Source organism: Xenopus tropicalis, chromosome 9 (genome assembly GCF_000004195.4).
Source record: "Xenopus tropicalis strain Nigerian chromosome 9, UCB_Xtro_10.0, whole genome shotgun sequence".
NCBI lineage: Eukaryota > Metazoa > Chordata > Amphibia > Anura > Pipidae > Xenopus > Xenopus tropicalis.
Window position 1 is genome coordinate 83,554,462 of NC_030685.2, and position 19,939 is coordinate 83,574,400.

The 19,939-nt window shown below is 46.8% G+C and overlaps 2 protein-coding genes across 8 annotated transcripts in view; one reads left to right on the plus strand and one right to left on the minus strand.

Moving 5' to 3' along the window:
- The window catches only part of racgap1.2 (Rac GTPase activating protein 1), a 31,981-nt gene extending 25,095 nt beyond the window's left edge, over window positions 1-6,886 (plus strand). For 2 of the 3 annotated variants that reach the window (XM_031892718.1, XM_031892719.1), the window contains exons 12-18: window positions 70-165; window positions 375-573; window positions 1,032-1,137; window positions 1,677-1,809; window positions 2,252-2,351; window positions 6,002-6,068; window positions 6,504-6,886. In XM_031892718.1, coding sequence (XP_031748578.1) covers window positions 70-165; window positions 375-573; window positions 1,032-1,137; window positions 1,677-1,809; window positions 2,252-2,351; window positions 6,002-6,068; window positions 6,504-6,573 — 771 coding nt within the window. In that variant the 3' untranslated portion in view covers window positions 6,574-6,886. 3 annotated transcript variants of the gene reach the window in all.
- A 1,774-nt stretch (window positions 6,887-8,660) lies between these two features.
- Window positions 8,661-18,594, minus strand: gmppa (GDP-mannose pyrophosphorylase A). 5 transcript variants are annotated; one of them, XM_012970529.3, is made up of 14 exons: window positions 18,576-18,594; window positions 15,032-15,084; window positions 14,719-14,816; window positions 14,416-14,519; window positions 13,560-13,752; window positions 13,192-13,251; window positions 12,505-12,635; window positions 12,307-12,321; window positions 10,678-10,809; window positions 10,492-10,589; window positions 10,358-10,404; window positions 10,019-10,111; window positions 9,766-9,934; window positions 8,661-9,045 (listed from the first exon to the last, which is right to left on the minus strand). In XM_012970529.3, the coding sequence occupies exons 2-14, from the start codon at window positions 15,069-15,071 to the stop codon at window positions 8,945-8,947; spliced, it is 1,281 nt and encodes a 426-aa protein (XP_012825983.1). In that variant the 5' UTR covers window positions 15,072-15,084; window positions 18,576-18,594; the 3' UTR covers window positions 8,661-8,944.
- Between the last annotated feature and the right edge of the window lie 1,345 nt (window positions 18,595-19,939).

Genomic DNA, 19,939 nt, shown 5'->3' on the forward strand with positions numbered 1-19,939 from the left:
ATACCTTTTCTCATGTCTTGTTCTACAGGCCTCAGTCATTGGAGCTCACCCCCTCTCTCCTCTGTACAGGGGGTTTTGGCTGATTATGCTCCTGCAGCACCTCCCAGAGTTCCCAGTCAGGTTGTTCAGTGCGTGAATGAAATTGAAAAAAGAGGCTTTAGTGAGGTAAGCATCGTCCTGTTATGTGATTGGCTTACCTGTGGAATGAAAGAAACTCCCCCTGACCAATCCTGATGGAGTCTGGCATAGCACAGTTATTCCATTCCTTGTCATGCCAGGCACCATCAGGATTGGTCAGGGAAGTTTTATGTCCTACCCCCCCACAAACACACACTGCGTTGCAAATTGCTCCTACTCTCCATTTATGTTTTCAGCGGGGAATCTACAGGATCCCGGGCTGCGATCGCTTAGTGAAGGAGCTGAAACAGAAGCTTTTGCAGGGGAAGATCAAGGCTCAGCATCTGGCCAAGGAGGACGTCCATACTGTGTGTGGCGCTCTAAAGGAATTCTTCCGCACCCTGCAGGAACCCCTACTCACCTATTCGCTGCACGCCACTTTCCTGGATGCTGCTGGTATAGGGGGAGGAGTTGGGGGTGTGGCACAAAATAATTATAGCATTTTTAACAGCCACTGTTTTATCTACTTTTGATAGTTATGGGTTATTAGGCGCAGTACCACTTCTCACCAGTAGTGGCCATTAGCCAGTTGCCCTTGTAGGACTGCAAAAACAGATCCAACATCTGACTGGTGCTGCAGATGTTTTATCTCCCCAGAAACAACATCCCCCCTCGATTGGCTCTGGAGTCTCCGATTTCCATAAATGAGTCACGCCGGCGCTTCCAAGCTGCCTATTCTTGTGCCATTTATAGCCGGCTTTTATAAAGGGATGCTCTCAAAATAGCTGCAGCCTGGGAATATGATGGCTTGGGATAATGGCAGAGGCCAAGGAATGAGTCCAATTTGCTAGAGGCAGCTTGGGAACAACCAATGGCTTCTCACATGGTTTATGTTCAGCTTTATCCCCTGCCAGACATTCTCGATGAATGTGACGGAAGAGCCGAGACGTGTCAGGCTGTGCATGATCTGCCTGCTCCTAACAGAGACACCCTCGCCTTCCTCATCTTGCACCTCTACAGGTAACCAGCAGCACCCATGTCCCACCTCTTTTATATCACACTGCTGTTTATTTACCCTTACCTGTAAGCTGCCATGACGGTTCTTTATTCTGGGCCACTGCTGAAATGCAGAGGTAGGGACACAGGCATGGCAGCTCGCAGAAACAAACTATATAACAGTTATAAGGTACATCTGGCCATACACAGGCCAACTTTGTCAGTAGCTTATTATACCGTGTACGGGACCAAAGCAACAGGCTGGCCAGTTAAAGAAATCCTGTTAAGGTGGTCCTTTCCAGAGAGGCCGGATTTGGTCCCAGGGCCCACTGGCTCAGATCCACATTCCTAAGGGGGGGAGTGAGTCCTTAGCATTCCTGAGGGAGCAGGAGAGAGGAGAAAGCTGCGTGTCTGTGGCACAGGAATTAGACACAAGAAATCTTTTTTTTAGAGAAGTCAGTGCAGCATTTCTGTGAGTGCTTATGGCTGTATTTACATTCTGATAAAGTTTACTTGGTTTTTACCTTTCTTTCTCGTTTAAATGATCCCCTTTTCTCTTTAAGAGTGATGCGGAGCCCAGAGTGTAAGATGGACAAGACTAATCTATCTCGGATCTTTGGGCCCACACTGGTTGGATATTCTGTGCCTAATCCGAGCCCTCTGATGATCATGCAGGACACCCCTAGGCAAGCCAAGGTGAAGTCATATCATTTGCCCAGTAGGAAGTCATTCCTGTTCAAAGCAGCGGTGTTACCCCTCACTAGTGCCATGTTGTGTTAGAGTTGTATACATTGTCATGCTGTGTGTAACAGTCCCGTGCCCCATACAGTCCCGTGCCCCATACAGTCCCGTGCCCCATACAGTCCCGTGCCCCATACAGTCCCGTGCCCCATACAGTCCCGTGCCCCATACAGTCCCGTGCCCCATACAGTCCCGTGCCCCATACAGTCCCGTGCCCCATACAGTCCCGTGCCCCATACAGTCCCGTGCCCCATACAGTCCCGTGCCCCATACAGTCCCGTGCCCCATACAGTCCCGTGCCCCATACAGTCCCGTGCCACACAGCAGCGCTTCCCCTTGGCACCAACACTGAGCTATAAAGCGGACTTTGTGCCTGGTTTTTCTTTTAACCCTGTAGGTGATGTCAATGCTGCTGTCTATCCCCTGTGCATTCTGGGATCAGTTTCTCTTTACTAATCAAGAAAACAAGGACGGTAACTCTGCAAAACTGGACCAAGGTGAGAATCAGTACCAACAAAAAGTACCACAATTTTGCCCAGATCCTTGTGTTTGCAATAGAAACAGCTGTTGTTACTCTATGATGGGCAGGTCATGTAAAGGGATTCATTCATTGGGGGTCAGTTTCCCCTGACTATACACCCTACACTCCTTCCTGCCCCTGCTCTGCTCTCTCATTGCTTGATATGGAAGTTTTGGCAAAAGTTACGTAAACAATGATCTTGTTGTGAGGCCCAATAATCAGTCAGGAGTGGTTCATAAAAATAGTAAAAATAATGTGCCAGTCAGTATTTTAATTGGGGGAATCAGTGGAGCTTATGCTTAAGTTTCTTTGAAACACCATGTTGTGGGGCCCAATAACCAGTCATTCAAGTTTATATAGACGACACTCATGCAATTCAGTAAATAGATCCCAATACAAACAGCTGATGTGACTCTATAATAACCAGTCATTCCCCTGCTGGAAAGTTCATGTAGGAACCGCTCATATCATTCAGTAAATAGATCCCAATACAAACAGCTGATGTGACTCTATAATAACCAGTCATTCCCCTGCTGGAAAGTTCATGTAGGAGCCGCTCATATCATTCAGTAAATAGATCCCAATACAAACAGCTGATGTGACTCTATAATAACCAGTCATTCCCCTGCTGGAAAGTTCATGTAGGAGCCGCTCATATCAGTCAGTAAATAGATCCCAATACAAACAGCTGATGTGACTCTATAATAACCAGTCATTCCCCTGCTGGAAAGTTCATGTAGGAGCCGCTCATATCATTCAGTAAATAGATCCCAATACAAACAGCTGATGTGACTCTATAATAACCAGTCATTCCCCTGCTGGAAAGTTCATGTAGGAGCCGCTCATATCATTCAGTAAATAGATCCCAATACAAACAGCTGATGTGACTCTATAATAACCAGTCGTTCCCCTGCTGGAAAGTTCATGTAGGAGCCGCTCATATCATTCAGTAAATAGATCCCAATACAAACAGCCGATGTGACTCTATAATAACCAGTCATTCCCCTGCTGGAAAGTTCATGTAGGAGCCGCTCATATCATTCAGTAAATAGATCCCAATACAAACAGCCGATGTGACTCTATAATAACCAGTCATTCCCCTGCTGGAAAGTTCATGTAGGAGCCGCTCATATCATTCAGTAAATAGATCCCAATACAAACAGCTGATGTGACTCTATAATAAGCAGTCATTCCCCTGCTGGAAAGTTCATGTAGGAGCCGCTCATATCATTCAGTAAATAGATCCCAATACAAACAGCTGATGTGACTCTATAATAACCAGTCATTCCCCTGCTGGAAAGTTCATGTAGGAGCCGCTCATATCATTCAGTAAATAGATCCCAATACAAACAGCCGATGTGACTCTATAATAACCAGTCATTCCCCTGCTGGAAAGTTCATGTAGGAGCCGCTCATATCATTCAGTAAATAGATCCCAATACAAACAGCTGATGTGACTCTATAATAAGCAGTCATTCCCCTGCTGGAAAGTTCATGTAGGAGCCGCTCATATCATTCAGTAAATAGATCCCAATACAAACAGCTGATGTGACTCTATAATTACCAGTCATTCCCCTGCTGGAAAGTTCATGTAGGAGCCGCTCATATCATTCAGTAAATAGATCCCAATACAAACAGCTGATGTGACTCTATAATAACCAGTCATTCCCCTGCTGGAAAGTTCATGTAGGAACCGCTCATATCATTCAGTAAATAGATCCCAATACAAACAGCCGATGTGACTCTATAATAACCAGTCATTCCCCTGCTGGAAAGTTCATGTAGGAGCCGCTCATATCATTCAGTAAATAGATCCCAATACAAACAGCTGATGTGACTCTATAATAAGCAGTCATTCCCCTGCTGGAAAGTTCATGTAGGAGCCGCTCATATCATTCAGTAAATAGATCCCAATACAAACAGCTGATGTGACTCTATAATAAGCAGTCATTCCCCTGCTGGAAAGTTCATGTAGGAGCCGCTCATATCATTCAGTAAATAGATCCCAATACAAACAGTTGATGTGACTCTATAATAATCAGTCATTCCCCTGCTGGAAAGTTCATGTAGGAGCCGCTCATATCATTCAGTAAATAGATCCCAATACAAACAGCTGATGTGACTCTATAATAACCAGTCATTCCCCTGCTGGAAAGTTCATGTAGGAGCCGCTCATATCAGTCAGTAAATAGATCCCAATACAAACAGCTGATGTGACTCTATAATAACCAGTCATTCCCCTGCTGGAAAGTTCATGTAGGAGCCGCTCATATCATTCAGTAAATAGATCCCAATACAAACAGCCGATGTGACTCTATAATAACCAGTCATTCCCCTGCTGGAAAGTTCATGTAGGAGCCGCTCATATCATTCAGTAAATAGATCCCAATACAAACAGCCGATGTGACTCTATAATAACCAGTCATTCCCCTGCTGGAAAGTTCATGTAGGAGCCGCTCATATCATTCAGTAAATAGATCCCAATACAAACAGCTGATGTGACTCTATAATAACCAGTCATTCCCCTGCTGGAAAGTTCATGTAGGAGCCGCTCATATCATTCAGTAAATAGATCCCAATACAAACAGCCGATGTGACTCTATAATAATCAGTTGATATAGTTACAATGAATAATTAAAGAGCTAATTAGTCAGTGAGCTCATTGGGGGCAGTGGGATTTCCCTTCAGTTTTTAAAGAGTTTATTGCCCCTTCTGCCCGCCATGCTTTGTCTTTAGCTTGATACACAAGTTATGCAGGTTTCGAAGCAGTTTTTGCGGAAGTTTATGTAAACTGCCTACGTTTTGTTGCAACTTTATACTCAACTTGCACAGTTAGCTTAAGGTTCCCAATGTGGCTTGACACATTTACGTAAGAGGAATTCATCTGGGCCCAACTGTACCCCTTCTTCCCCACTGATGGTGGCCCTGACAACAGCACAGATGTCGTCCTTCTGAACTGTTAATGGACAGGAATGAAGGAAATTTGCCATTTATAGTCTCTAATACTAAGCTGGGGCCTTCCAGGTAGAATTAAAAGTCCTCCGCTCAAGGCCCTATGGACCTTGCATAGTAAATAGTATGATCCAAGGTATACTGAAAGTTGCCTGCACAGTGAATACATTTTGACAATCACCAGATACCCAGTAAGGCTGTGGAAACAACTCCTATTATACCAGGCTATATGTTCAGTGTTGCTGTGCTTAGGCCATATAACCTGCCCAACTACTTTCATATATACATGCCCCTCAGAGCTAAGCTGGTCTGACTGGGTTTCCCATAAGGCAGTGCTGGAAGTCACCCAAGGACCCACAGGCAGCAATGACCAGTTCCAGTACTTACTCACAACCCTTCTGCAATCTACTCAATTAAATGCTGGGCCAAACAAGCAGAACTATGTTATTTGTCTCCCTACCGTGTTGTTTTCTGTTCTGCAACAACGTGAAAAGTATTTGGTATAATGGGAATTCTCCCTTTAGGCTTTGGGCACGGTGCAGCGGCTAATGTTAAGCAGTCGCTCTGATTCTCATAGGGGCGGCAGCCGAGAGGCCTCAAACCTACGCGCTGAAACAGAAAATACTAGGTATCGTTATTTTAATAAATTTGTTAACTTTGCACCTCTTTTTGCAGAACGGCTCTTTCGTCCCGTGACTTCTCCGGAAATAAACTCGGGGCTTCTGAAAGCCTCCCCTTACCTGTAAGTACCCTCCGTGTCCCCACCAGGGGTTGCCCTTTATACCCTATCCTTTATCTCTCTTATCAGGCACCCATCCCCACACCAAAGCTGCCTGTACTTGTAGCAGGATTTTTGGTATAGGTATGGTCAGGCCACAAAGGCCCTGGCCTAGGGCAGCAAAGAATGGGGGGGGCGGCGGCTTGCCACCCCCTTACCGAATGGCTGCACTGGGGACTGCATAGGAGATTTTGAAAGCTATTTAAATCTCCCACCCATCCAGTCCCCAGTGTAGCCAATTGGTAAGGGGGAGTGGGGAGTTGGGGGTGTGAGCGCCTAGAGGGGATGGGGGGGAGGGCGTGAGGGGCATAGGGATGCAGTATAATGCCAATACTGAGAGGACATCTTTACTGTTTGTTCAGTACCTGATTCACTGCCATCTTCTTCCTCTCTGAGCAGAACTCAATCCTCCAGTAAGAGCGATCTGCCCAAAAAAGCCGGGCGCTTCTTTACCTCACCAAATGCCTAAGGGAGAGGCCACGCAAGACACGGATATTGCCAAAGGGATAGATAATGAGGATACGGAAGCTCAGGGGCAGGAGTGAAACTTCCATTTGCTCTTATGCAGTTGGTCTGATTTGCTCCCCTTAAGAAAGACTACATGTTCCACAGCAATAAGCTGATACCCACAGACAGAACCGCCTGAGATATGGATGCCGGCGACTTGCACTTTTACGGAGTTCTGCACTCGTTTGTCTTCACTAACGGGGAAATTAGCACTTCGATTTATCACTGGGTGCTGCACTTTAAATATTTATATTAAAAAATGATAATGAGGCCGGCGTGCCTGTCCTGTTGCTTCATTTCGGGCGGGTAGTGTTTTATTTATAGGGATTTAATTCGTTGGCGGCAGGAGAATATTCAGCTATTTGTAGATGAATTGGGCTCCCCCTGCAGAGGATAAAGCTATGGCCTGTCCTACACAGGAAGCCTAATCTGTCTGAATATATGTAGGTTTAGCTGAATATTCCTGTCTTCAGAGGGGGAGGGTATAACTAGCATACAGCAGTCCCAGGGGATAGGGAGACCTAGATCAGCCCCCCCCAGGCTACAATCCCCCCTGAATTGCCCTGTGTGCCATTGGCCTTAGAAGGCATTCAGTTTGCGTATGTGGCCAGTATTGTGCCCGTTTCATGCAAAGGCGCAGGGATTGTTGCCCCTAGAGGATCTTTATTCCCAAATATAATTAAAAGATAAGTAAACCGTATAAGTAAAACGAGTTGATGTAAAATTGATGAGAGTGCTATTCTAACATTCCTTATTTATTAGTTTACATTTCCAAGATATTAAGGGTTAAAGCAGTGTTAATATGAAAGCATTTTGTCACAACAGCTCCATCTGCTGGTCAATTTCCGACCATGATGTAGTCCAGGAAGTTGTCAGGAGAAAGAAAACACTTGACTGCAAGTGACCAGCAGGTGGCGCTGTTGTAACAAAATGCCTTCATATTAACAGTACTGTAACCCTTAGTATCTTGGAATTAAAAATGAATAATGTAAATGGAAAAAGTGCTTAGTCATCAATGTATGTTAGAGGTTTACTTATCCTTTAAATACACATGAAACAGATGCTCAGGATGCCTTTTGTGAAGTTAAAGGGGTGTGAAAAACAATATTGTGCCAGTGAATTGCACTCGTATAAATATAGAAGGAATGGGCTGTAAGAAGTAGTAGTGTTTAGGGCTGATTTATTGAAAATTTCTCCAAAAACCCCACTAGCCCCGCCCATCTGTTCCACTTCCTGCTGCCACCTTTCCCAGGCTGTGCAGAGGGTCCGACGCACTCTAGGATAGGAACCAATCAGCAGCTAGCCTGACCTGATAGGGAACTGAAGCCTGTAGGGCTGTGATTGGCTCTCCCCCTCCTACTGTGCTTCTGGCAGGGACCAATAAGACACGCCCACCCCTCATTTGAAACACAGACAGGGACCTGAGAGGATCTATAGGGAGCTCCAATAAAGGGGCCATTGTTACAGATAGGGTTAATGTTTAGCCCAAAGGGAAACCAGCACCTTATGTTATTCATAATTACCTACAGGGTTAGGGGTTTGTTTATCCTATATGTCTCCTTTAAACTTTACATTTCAGATCATTTGCAGAATTCTCCCCCCCGAGTTACGGCTCTGTAGCACTTGTTCCTGGACGGCACGTCAGGTCATTATGTTGGCAGTTTCCCACCTTTACTCCATCTCCGGCACACTTGCCCTTGGAATTCTCTGCCCCCCTCGCCAGGCACTTGGGCGCTGAACTCCGTGACCGCTGTTTCCCAGTCACTCTCGCTGAGGAAGTCTCGTCAGACTGCTCCCTTTATTGGCTCGGCATGACTGCTCTCAGACATAATTGGGACACGAGCTCTCAGGCTTCAGGTAGCGCCGGTGTGGGAGGTTGCGCTGCGGCGGGAAGTCGACTTGCTGAGAGTAACGGGTCAGGAACGGGTCCTGACAACTTCTATTTTAATAAGCCGTTTGAGAGGCGCTCCCACGGATGAGATGAGACGCCGGGAGGTGCAAGAATATTCTCTCCATCTGCTTTTATTACAAGGAAAAGAGAAGCCAGAGTTGCCCGCCAGTAAGGGCTCACTGTCACCTTTATTTGCCTAAAATAGAATTCATTTGTACGGTGACTGGCGCCCAGCACCCAATGCCCATAAGTCTGTACTCCCAGCCGGCCCGGCAGCCAATAGTGCAACGTGTATCCTTCCTGCACCCCCACAACTGTCACCTGGGGTTTGACAGGTCCTGCTTCCAACTGGCACACACTGTATCTACCACCCAAACGGCCCTTCCGCCCACTACAGAATGATCTGTATCTACCACCCAAACGGCCACAGCCGCTCCGCCCGCTACAGAATGATCTGGTTCTTGAAGCTTCTGCTCAGCTCTTTGTGTGGGAGGACGATGGAGTTCAGTATCACGACCTCTGCGGGAATGGAGACGTTACAACCTGAAAAAAGAGAGGTGAGCAAATCAATCTGGGCCTTTTCCATTATCCCGAAACAACCAGTTGGCAAACATCTGCTCAGTGCCCCTCTTACCCAGCAAGTTACTACCTTATCATTATACAGTTTCATTTGTAATAAAGAAATCTTACAACACCAATCTGTGCCAGCAGCAGCCAACCGTATTGCCCCCGATCTGTCCCTGCGCCAGCAGCAGCCAACCGTATTGCCCTCATCTGTACCTGCGCCAGCAGCAGCCATCCTTATTGCCCCCATCTGTACCTGCGCCAGCAGCAGCCAACCGAATTGCCCTCATCTGTACCTGCGCCAGCAGCAGCCATCCTTATTGCCCTCATCTGTACCTGCGCCAGCAGCAGCCAACCGTATTGCCCCCAATCTATACCTGTGCCACAGCAGCCAACCGTATTGCCCCTGTCTGTACCTGCGCCAGCAGCAGCCAACTGTATTGCCCCCAAACTATACCTGTGCCAGCAGCAGCCGCCAACCGTATTGCCCCTCATCTGTGCCATCAGCAGCAGCTGCCAATCATATTGCCCCCATTCTATACCTGTGCCAGCACCAGGGAACCATATTGCCCCCATGGCAGCTAAGTGGCTAAAGTAGCTGTCTGGGCAGAGAATCCTGCGTGCCGCACTGGCTAAACCCAACCTGTTGCTCATAGTGAGGAAAGGAAGAATAATACTGCTGCCCCCCAGTCCCCATACCTAAAATAGTGATAGAGGGGGTGAGCTTCCCCTCCCTGAACAGGGTCTCGCTGTCAATTTTGGAATATGGGTCGTTCGGATTGGGGTCACTGGGTGTTCCTTCCACACGTGCCCAGCGCCCAACGGTGCTGTCCCAGCCGACTATAGTGTTCAGCACGCAGCTGTGATCCTGTGGGGAAAGCGGGGCAGCATTATCTCTAACAGCAAGGCCTTGGGTGCAGAGGATTCTGGGAGAACCCATTTAGATCATTACCTGCAGCACCGCTCCGTGCAGAACAATGGATTCTCGGATCCGCACTCCGGCACCAACAGTCACCCCCATACCGATGGATACGTTAGGGCCCAGCTGCAAGAAGGAAGGTCAGGTTTGCTGGGAAAGTAGGGTCCCTTTAATCACAGCGCTAGGCTACTGTAGTGCAATGGAACGGGACTAGATCTTCGGTGTAAATCCCGGGGCCCACCCTGATACAGCACCCAAGGAACAGTAGGAATAAGGGGAGAAGGGGGCAGTTCCCAGTGATGCTTAGGCCAATGCCCTGGTATCACAAAGCAAATGTAATTGGTTGGCTCGGCGGTGCCGGTATTTACTCACCACGGCGGAGGGATCCACGTTGGCTGTAGGATGGATGTATACGTTCCCTGAGCGAAGCACACAAACACAAATTAGTTCTCCCTAACTTGGCCCCCCATTTCATTTGACTCCCAGGACAGGGGCGAGAGCTTTACCTCTGATAGTCGGCCCTCCCTCCTTTGTACTGGCCAGCCGCTCGGGATGGGTGCTGCCATACTGGCTCAAGTAGAGGCGACTGGCGTAAATTGCTGAGCTGTAGAGAAAATTAAAGGGGAAGTAGGAACAAATATATCTTGCGTCACCCTCAATGCAGTCTCCCCTGTAACTCTCTCCTCTCTCACCCTGCTGATTTAATTTGGCTCCAGCAGCCTTCTGTTTTGTAGACATAGAGCTTGCCGCGGCCCGCGAGGGTGGTGAACACGTCCTGCTCCAGGCGAATAACCTCCGTGCGCTGCCAGCTCGAGTTCTCCTCGCTGTGTGGGATATAAAACAGCTCTAGGTCATGTCGTCTGGAACTGGCAAGCTTAGGCCAGATCCGCCATTCCCAGAGTAACTCCCGTCCCTTGAACGGAAGAAGGGATGCTGGGAGTTGCAACATCCAGGAGAAAAGGGGGGAGGGGCTAATGCTGGCCTAGAGGGGGTGGGGATGATGGGAAATGCACTGGGAAGTGAGAGTTCTGCCAGGGGAAAGCTACATAATGACAGGGGATATGGGCACAGTGTCACAGCGCAAGTCTGCTGGGGAGAAACCATTAGCAAGCGGGAAGTACAGCCAATCAGATTTCTGTCCCAGGGTATGTGCTAAGCAGACACTAGCGACATTAGTCGGCGGTGGGGGGGGGGGGAACATAGGCCAATATATTCTGCCAAGAGCGGGGCCCTTATTACTCAGTCAGGGCAGATTCTGAGAAGCCCAAGGAGACAGTCTGCTCCCGGGTAGTGCAGTTTATATAGAGGAAGATGATGCTGAAGGGGCGGCACTGATGCCTTTGCACCGTCACTCTCCCAGAGTTTAGCAGAACAGTCTCTCTGTGCAGATGTCACTGCTCCACTGAGACGAGGTGTCTGCCAACCCCGTGTCACGAGGGATAATGATCCAGTCCTGGTTTTCCTCTTCACACTAAATGATAACATATAATAAGGTCTCACAAAGGCCTGGAGAGGATCCTTATCTCCCTCATGACACGGGATTGGCTGACAGCTCAGCTCTGACTGGGGGCATCAGACTCCCTGAATGGGACAGCTCACAGTTTCAGAGCAGGCGAGGTTGAAAGAGAGAGGAATTCCTATTGAGAGTAGTATCTGTCTGTGCTCTCAGTACCGGTTCTGACTGCTAAAACAATGTAGTAGAAGGCAGTTCCCACAATGCATTGCATGCATTACAGGTCTGTCAATCAGTCCGCCTCTAATACTTTGTATCTTGTTCTACTGGGTGCCAGTGAGAGGCATAAGGGCAGTTCTGGCGTCACATGATCCACCCAGACTGCTACTTCCCCTGCCTCCACAGACTCCATGTTGCTATTACTTACACAGTTACAAAGCCCAACACCACATCTCACCAATGTGAAGGAAAAAGACTCCTGGGTTTCTTTTGCATTTGTTTTCCATTAAATTGGTTACTGAGTGCACAGAACTACCCTCCTGGGGGTATTAAACTCCATGAGCAGCTCCAGCACAAGTCCCCGGTGGGCCCCCAGGGAGAGAGACAGAAACACACATGCTCATCCTCAGCCAATCACAGATGAGCATGCTAAATGGCTCCACCCATGGTGCCTAAGGCCTCATACTCATTGGCTATTCTGATTATAGTGACAGCTGACATTCTGATCTGACAGATGCCCTGCACAATAGAGGTTCTATGCACACAGTAACAATCTACGGGAAAAGACACCGTGCTACTGTGCGGCACTGCCCTGGCACCAAGCTGTGGGTGCTGCCCATGCCATGTGTCGCTATCACACAGCACTCACCTGATGCAGGAAAACCTGGACCCGCCATGCAGGCGCAGGAGGAGGAGGAACGGGGGACATAGAAGCGGAGAAAGAAAGAAAAAGCATGAATGAAAAAAAGTCTGATGGAGAGAATGTGGCGGCGCTGGGGGGGGAAGAGATGGAAGGGGGGGGGAGTGAGGAAGGAGTAAAAGGGATGGGGTTGGAGGGGGGACTCACAGCTGCAGCTCCTGTTGGTTGCGCTGGAAAACCTCGGCGATGTGCTGGAAGATGGACGGTGAGAAGAGGTAGATTCCGCAATTAATGATGTCACTAACGAAGGTGCCGGGCTTCTCTACGTAATGCAGGACCTGGGGGTATAAAGGCACATGTGACTCCAGCCGGATCCACCCTACGGCCCCCTTAGTGGGGTGGGTTACCTTTCAGTTTGTTATAGAATGGCCTATTCTAAGCAACTGTTCAATTGGTCTTCATTATTTGTTTTTATCATTTTTAAATAATGTGCCGCCTTCTGACTCAAAATGGGGTCACTGACCCGGCAGCCAACAACCCTTATTCTGAGGCTACAAATGTCACTGGTACTTTTCTTTCTATTTCAGCCCTCTCCTATAAACATACCAGTCTCTCATTCAAACCACTGCCTGGTTGCTAAGGTAAATTGGACCCTAGCAACCAGATAGCTGCTGAAATTCCAAACTGCAGCGTTGCTGAACAAAAAGTGAAGAGAAGAGAAAAAAAAAAAGAAGAAATGAAAGATTGTGCAAGGAAAGGAAAAGAGAAGGAGGAGACATTTTAGGTTTTTTTCCAATGCTGCCATTATGGATCATTATGCCCCTAACAACATAGGGTTAAACAGACGTTCCTTCTCAACAACCGGGGGGGCTACAATGCTGATGCTTTTCTTACCTCCTGCGTTTCCCCATTGGCCACGATGCAGCCATAATTCAGCGACTGTGAGCGATTGGCCTGTGGGAATAAAAAGGGTTAAATTACACTCACATGTAACCCAGCAGGACCCCCCCCCCCCCAGGGTCTAGCCAGCTTTAGGGGTCATTTCCATCTAGAACAGGGGTGGGCAACTTCTGAACTCAGCAGTGCATGACGGCAAAGGGTGGGAGTTATAGTTTAGCAAAATAACGACTGCTCGCCTATTGGATAATAAAACTGCAGTGGTTTCACACTACTGGTATTAAAACCCATGAAACATTTATGGTTGTCGGCTCAGCACAGACCCAACTGTAGTGGGTTTTATCAGAACCCTGACTGGCACTTACCGTGGTTCCTAAGATGACGTAGCTTTGCGAGCCTCCATGTTGCTTGTGGAAGTCCAGCATGGGAACGAGAGGGAAAGCAGAGCAGACGTCCGCATTCATCACAAAAAATGCCTGTGGCCCCCCAGAGAGAATCTGATCTCGGAAGTGGTAAATCCCCCCACCGGTGCCAAGGGCAGAATATTCCTGCAGGTACCTGCGCAAGAAGGGAATGGGGCAGCTCAGTGTCCAATCACAAACCCAGTTCAGCTGTATGACCCTTCCACGGGCAACACGGCCATGTGCTTTTCTTAAAAAATTCATTTTCAGTCAAAATAAAGAGCAGCAGGTGGCGCTGTTGTGTCAAATTCATTATATCAGAGGTGTAAAAACTGTTTGGAAACTAGAAAAATAAATGATGTAAAGTGCATAGGTGCTGAGAAGAGCGCTCTGAGCAATTCTACATTCTAATCAATGAATATTGAGGGTTTACCTTTCCTTTAGGCAGCCGATGACTATGGGTAGCAGAAGAGGGACATGGGCTGGGTCATTATCAGTAAGTACCAACCTACTAGTGATGTGTGGGACGGCCCCACAGGTTGGGCGGGTTTGGGCCGACCTCGGCACACCATTTGCAGGGGGGTTCGGATTGAGCTCTTCCGCTCGCTCTCCCAACCCAGACCTTACATTGCCAGGTTGTGGCTTCTGGATTTATAGGTGCGTGCCCACCCTGCCCCCTTTGGCAGTGTCATCAGCGGGGTGGGCAGGGGTCTATAAATAGAGGGGAGAAGCCGGGTGGGGTTCTGAGTGGGAGCAGGCGGGGTCGGGTCGCACATCACTATTACCTATTGGATTTGCCATAGAGGCTAACATTTCTCACCTGATGGCCACTTTGAATTCCTGCTGCGCTTTGAGGAGGAAGCTGCTCAGAGCCTCATTCGGCTGATAGAATCCAATCAGTAAAATCTCCTTTAGATTGGGGACCTGGAAAGTACATCATAGCAATCATTTTCCTTGCTTTAGGGCATTGCTGAAAATATATACAGGGTGCTGTGAATTAATGCTGCGCACCCAAGTAAATGTTCTATACAGTTCCCACAGGCCTGTGCAACACAAGGATACACGTTATTAACCTGTTCTTAGTCACTGGCACAGGTATGGCGGGTCGGAACCTTGCATTTACCTTGCTGCAGGCTTCAATGTGATGCTGGACCATTGGCACCCCTGCAACCGGGAACAGAGGCTTTGGCACCTCAAAGGACAGAGGGCGGAACCTGGTACCTAGGGCAGGGATACAATATATCAATAAATGGCTGTATCAGGGACTCCTGTTGGGAAGCACCCCAGTACTTAGCTCTTAACACTGGAATATTGCTAAAGTCATAGTATGTAGCAACAGAACTTCATCTCCCATGATTACAAGCCACACAGTCATTACCGAGCAGTCCAGCCCCAGGTATTGCCCAGCCCCAAGGGAAGAGCTCTCCCATACTCACCCTTCTGGGGGCCACCAATCAGGATGACTGCTTTCAGCATCTCTGCAGGGATTCTAAATGAGAAATAATAGTAATTATAGAGATCCCAGTCATTCCTCTATACCTGGGGATCCCCAACCTTTTTTACCCAAGAGCCACATTCAAAGGTAAAAAGAGTTGGAGAGCAACACAAGCATGGAAAATGTTCCTGGGGTTACAAATAGGGGCTCTGATTGGCTATTAGGCAGCCCCTACATGGACTGGCAGCCTACATTTCCTTTGTTTGGCAGTACACCTGGTTTTTATTCAACCAAAACTTGCCCAAAAGCCAGGAATTATAAAATAAGCCCCTGCTTTGAGGCCACTGGGAGCAACATCCAAGGGGTTGGGGAGTAACGTGTTGCTCATGAGCCACTGGTTGGGGATGACTGCCCTATACAGTGACCAGTAACCCCCACCCTGTATAATGGTACGGCCCATTATGTATATACATTGATCAGTAACCCCCCCCCTGTAAAATGGAACAGCCCATTATGTATATACAATGACCCCACCCTGTATAGTGGAACAGCCCATTAGGTATATACAGTGACCAGTAACCCCGCCCTGTATAATGGTACGGCCCATTATGTATATACATTGACCGGTAACCCCACCCCGTATAATGGTACAGCCCATTATGCATATACAGTGACCAGTAACCCCCCCCTGTAAAATGGAACAGCCCATTATGTATATACAATGACCCCAACCTGTATAGTGGAACGGCCCATTAGGTATATACAGTGACCACTAACCCCACCCTGTATAATGGTACAGCCCATTATGTATATACATTGACCGGTAACCCCACCCCCTTTAGTGACACCCAATAACAAATCTGCAGCACCATAAGTCTAAAGGGCACCCCATTATTCATTATTCACATGACCTGCTATAGGGATCGCCCCATTATACACACACACACCCTGCAGGGCTCCTCAGCTCAAGCACACCCTGTACTGGGGATACCCTAATACAGTAAGCTAGAACCCCCCTTATTATACACATACAGTAAGCTAGAACCCCCCTTATTATACACATACAGTAAGCTAGAACCCCCCTTATTATACCCATACAGTAAGCTAGAACCCCCCTTATTATACCCATACAGTAAGCGAGAACCCCCCCTTATTATACCCATACAGTAAGCGAGAACCCCCCTTATTATACACATACAGTAAGCTAGAACCCCCCCTTATTATACACATACAGTAAGCTAGAACCCCCCCTTATTATACACATACAGTAAGCTAGAACCCCCCTTATTATACACATACAGTAAGCTAGAACCCCCCTTATTATACCCATACAGTAAGCTAGAACCCCCCTTATTATACCCATACAGTAAGCGAGAACCCCCCTTATTATACCCATACAGTAAGCGAGAACCCCCCTTATTATACACATACAGTAAGCTAGAACCCCCCCTTATTATACACATACAGTAAGCTAGAACCCCCCTTATTATACACATACAGTAAGCTAGAACCCCCCCTTATTATACACATACAGTAAGCTAGAACCCCCCTTATTATACATATACAGTAAGCTAGAACCCCCCTTATTATACATATACAGTAAGCTAGAACCCCCCTTATTATACACATACAGTAAGCTAGAACCCCCCTTATTATACATATACAGTAAGCTAGAACCCCCTTATTATACACATACAGTAAGCTAGAACCCCCCTTATTATACACATACAGTAAGCGAGAACCCCCTTATTATACACATACAGTAAGCTAGAACCCCCCTTATTATACACATACAGTAAGCTAGAACCCCCCTTATTATACACATACAGTAAGCTAGAACCCCCCTTATTATACATATACAGTAAGCTAGAACCCCCCTTATTATACACATACAGTAAGCTAGAACCCCCCTTATTATACACATACAGTAAGCTAGAACCCCCCCCTTATTATACACATACAGTAAGCTAGAACCCCCCCCTTATTATACACATACAGTAAGCGAGAACCCCCCTTATTATACACATACAGTAAGCTAGAACCCCCCTTATTATACACATACAGTAAGCTAGAACCCCCCTTATTATACATATACAGTAAGCTAGAACCCCCCTTATTATACACATACAGTAAGCTAGAACCCCCCTTATTATACACATACAGTAAGCTAGAACCCCCCCTTATTATACACATACAGTAAGCGAGAACCCCCCCTTATTATACACATACAGTAAGCTAGAACCCCCCTTATTATACCCATACAGTAAGCTAGAACCCCCCTTATTATACACATACAGTAAGCGAGAACCCCCTTATTATACACATACAGTAAGCTAGAACCCCCCTTATTATACACATACAGTAAGCTAGAACCCCCTTATTATACCCATACAGTAAGCTAGAACCCCCCTTATTATACACATACAGTAAGCGAGAACCCCCTTATTATACACATACAGTAAGCTAGAACCCCCCCTTATTATACACATACAGTAAGCTAGAACCCCCCCTTATTATACACATACAGTAAGCTAGAACCCCCCCTTATTATACATATACAGTAAGCTAGAACCCCCCTTATTATACACATACAGTAAGCTAGAACCCCCCTTATTATACACATACAGTAAGCTAGAACCCCCCCTTATTATACACATACAGTAAGCGAGAACCCCCCTTATGATACACATACAGTAAGCTAGAACCCCCCTTATTATACACATACAGTAAGCTAGAACCCCCCCTTATTATACACATACAGTAAGCTAGAACCCCCCCTTATTATACACATACAGTAAGCTAGAACCCCCCCTTATTATACACATACAGTAAGCTAGAACCCCCCCTTATTATACACATACAGTAAGCTAGAACCCCCCCTTATTATACACATACAGTAAGCTAGAACCCCCCCTTATTATACACATACAGTAAGCGAGAACCCCCCCCTTATTATACACATACAGTAAGCGAGAACCCCCCCTTATTATACACATACAGTAAGCTAGAACCCCCCCTTATTATACACATACAGTAAGCTAGAACCCCCCCTTATTATACACATACAGTAAGATAGAACCCCCCCCCTTATTATACACATACAGTAAGCCTATTACACACACCCCTATATATAAATATATATATATGCACAGTGAGCAGCAATCACTTTCCATTAAATATGACTCTATAGGAGACACCCCATAATATAAATACCCCTATCATGGGCAGTAAGGGGGTATGAGGAATTCTGCAAGCCGCACATAATAATAAATGCAGGTTGCCGGGCTCCCTGACTGCCACGGATATAAATATCCCTAATCCCTCTAGCTGCCCCTCCCCCAGAATCTGCCAACCGGACTGTATAAGTAACCACACTCTGTAAGCTTACTATATAAAAGCTGTATTGGGGGGCACCCTAGGATACATGTAGGTAAGTGCCCCCCATACAGGGCCAGTATATTACTCACATTTCCTACAGAAACAGAACTGTACCAGCCAGGAACGCAGCGATCTGCCCCACTTCCGTGTTAGTGTCCCCCACTGACCTGTCAGCAGGCGCAGGGAATGCCGGGAAGCGCCGTCAGAGCGTATGTTTCAGCTTATGATTGGCCCGATGGAAACCATGTGACTGTTACGTACGGTCGGCCTGAGCGGTTTCCATGGTAACGGAATAACTCCGTAGGTTCTATGAGCTAGAGGGAGAGGGTCATAGGCAGGGTTGCCAGGTTGGCGAGTTTTCCGCCAAATTGGGCTACTAATATAAAGCCCAGGCGGGTTTCCAAAGTACAAAGCTACAGATTCGGGCTAGTTTTTGGAGCCTTTGCGGGCTTGTAGTTTGGAAACTAGCCAAAGTTTTTTTCCTATAGGAAACCTGCCTGTCCCATTGCATGCTGGGTAATGTAGTTTGTAGCTAACAATTAGTCTACAGCTAGGATTAATGTAAAACTACAATACCCAGCATGCAATTATAGACAGACGCTCCCTTTTCTTTTCCTCTGTACTAAACCTGAAGCAGCAAAACTACTATAATCTGTATGGACTGGGCACAGAGGGAATTATCAGCCATCCCAGTAACTGGAGAGGGGGCACAGGGCTTGGGGAGTGATTATACGCTTTAAAAAGGCAGGTGTTTTAGAATATTTTTTCATTGCGCATATTGGGCTATTTTTTGGGCTACTTTCAAAGTGGTTTTGGCCAGTTTTGGGCTGGTTTTAGAACTGATTTTGGCTAGAAAAATAAATATGGCAACTCTGGTCATAGGCAGACAGACACATAGGGGCTGATTTACTTACCCACGAACGGGTTGAAATGAGTCCGATTGCGTTTTTTTCGTAATGATCGATATTTTGCGATTTTTTCGTATGTTTTGCGATTTTTTCGGATTCTTTACGAATTTTTCGTTACCAATACGATTTTTGCGTAAAAACGCGAGTTTTTCGTATCCATTACGAAAGTTGCGTAAAAAGTTGCGCATTTTTCGTAGCGTTAAAACTTACGCGAAAAGTTGCGCATTTTTCGTAGCGTTAAAACTTACGTGAAACTTTGCACCTTTTAAGTTTTAACGCTACGAAAAATGCGCAACTTTTCGCGTAAGTTTTAACGCTACGGAAAAATCGCAAGATTTTACGCCACTTTCGTAAAGGCTACGAAAAACTCGCGTTTTTACGCAAAAATCGTATTGGTAACGAAAAATTCGTAAAGACGCCGAAAAAATCGCAAAACATACGAAAAAGTCGCAAAATGTTTGTTTTCAAGTCGGAACTTTTCCAATTTGGGTCGGATTCGTGGGTTAGTAAATCAGCCCCATAGAGTTCATGCAATTGGTCAGTTTCCACTGAGGCTCCTTTACCTTAAGGGGGTGTATGGGAACTTTGGTTAGAAGTGGAACAAGCTGAAACTAAAATACCTT

Excerpts from the sequence above, each read along its gene's own strand:
- gmppa (XM_012970529.3), bottom strand. The coding sequence starts at position 15,071 with ATGCTGAAAGCAGTCATCCTGATTGGTGGCCCCCAGAAGG. Across the intron at positions 14,520-14,718 it reads ACATTGAAGCCTGCAGCAAG|GTCCCCAATCTAAAGGAGAT; the intron begins GTAAATGCAAGG and ends TGTACTTTCCAG. Across the intron at positions 10,112-10,357 it reads ACGTGGATCCCTCCGCCGTG|CTGGGCCCTAACGTATCCAT; the intron begins GTGAGTAAATAC and ends TCCTTCTTGCAG.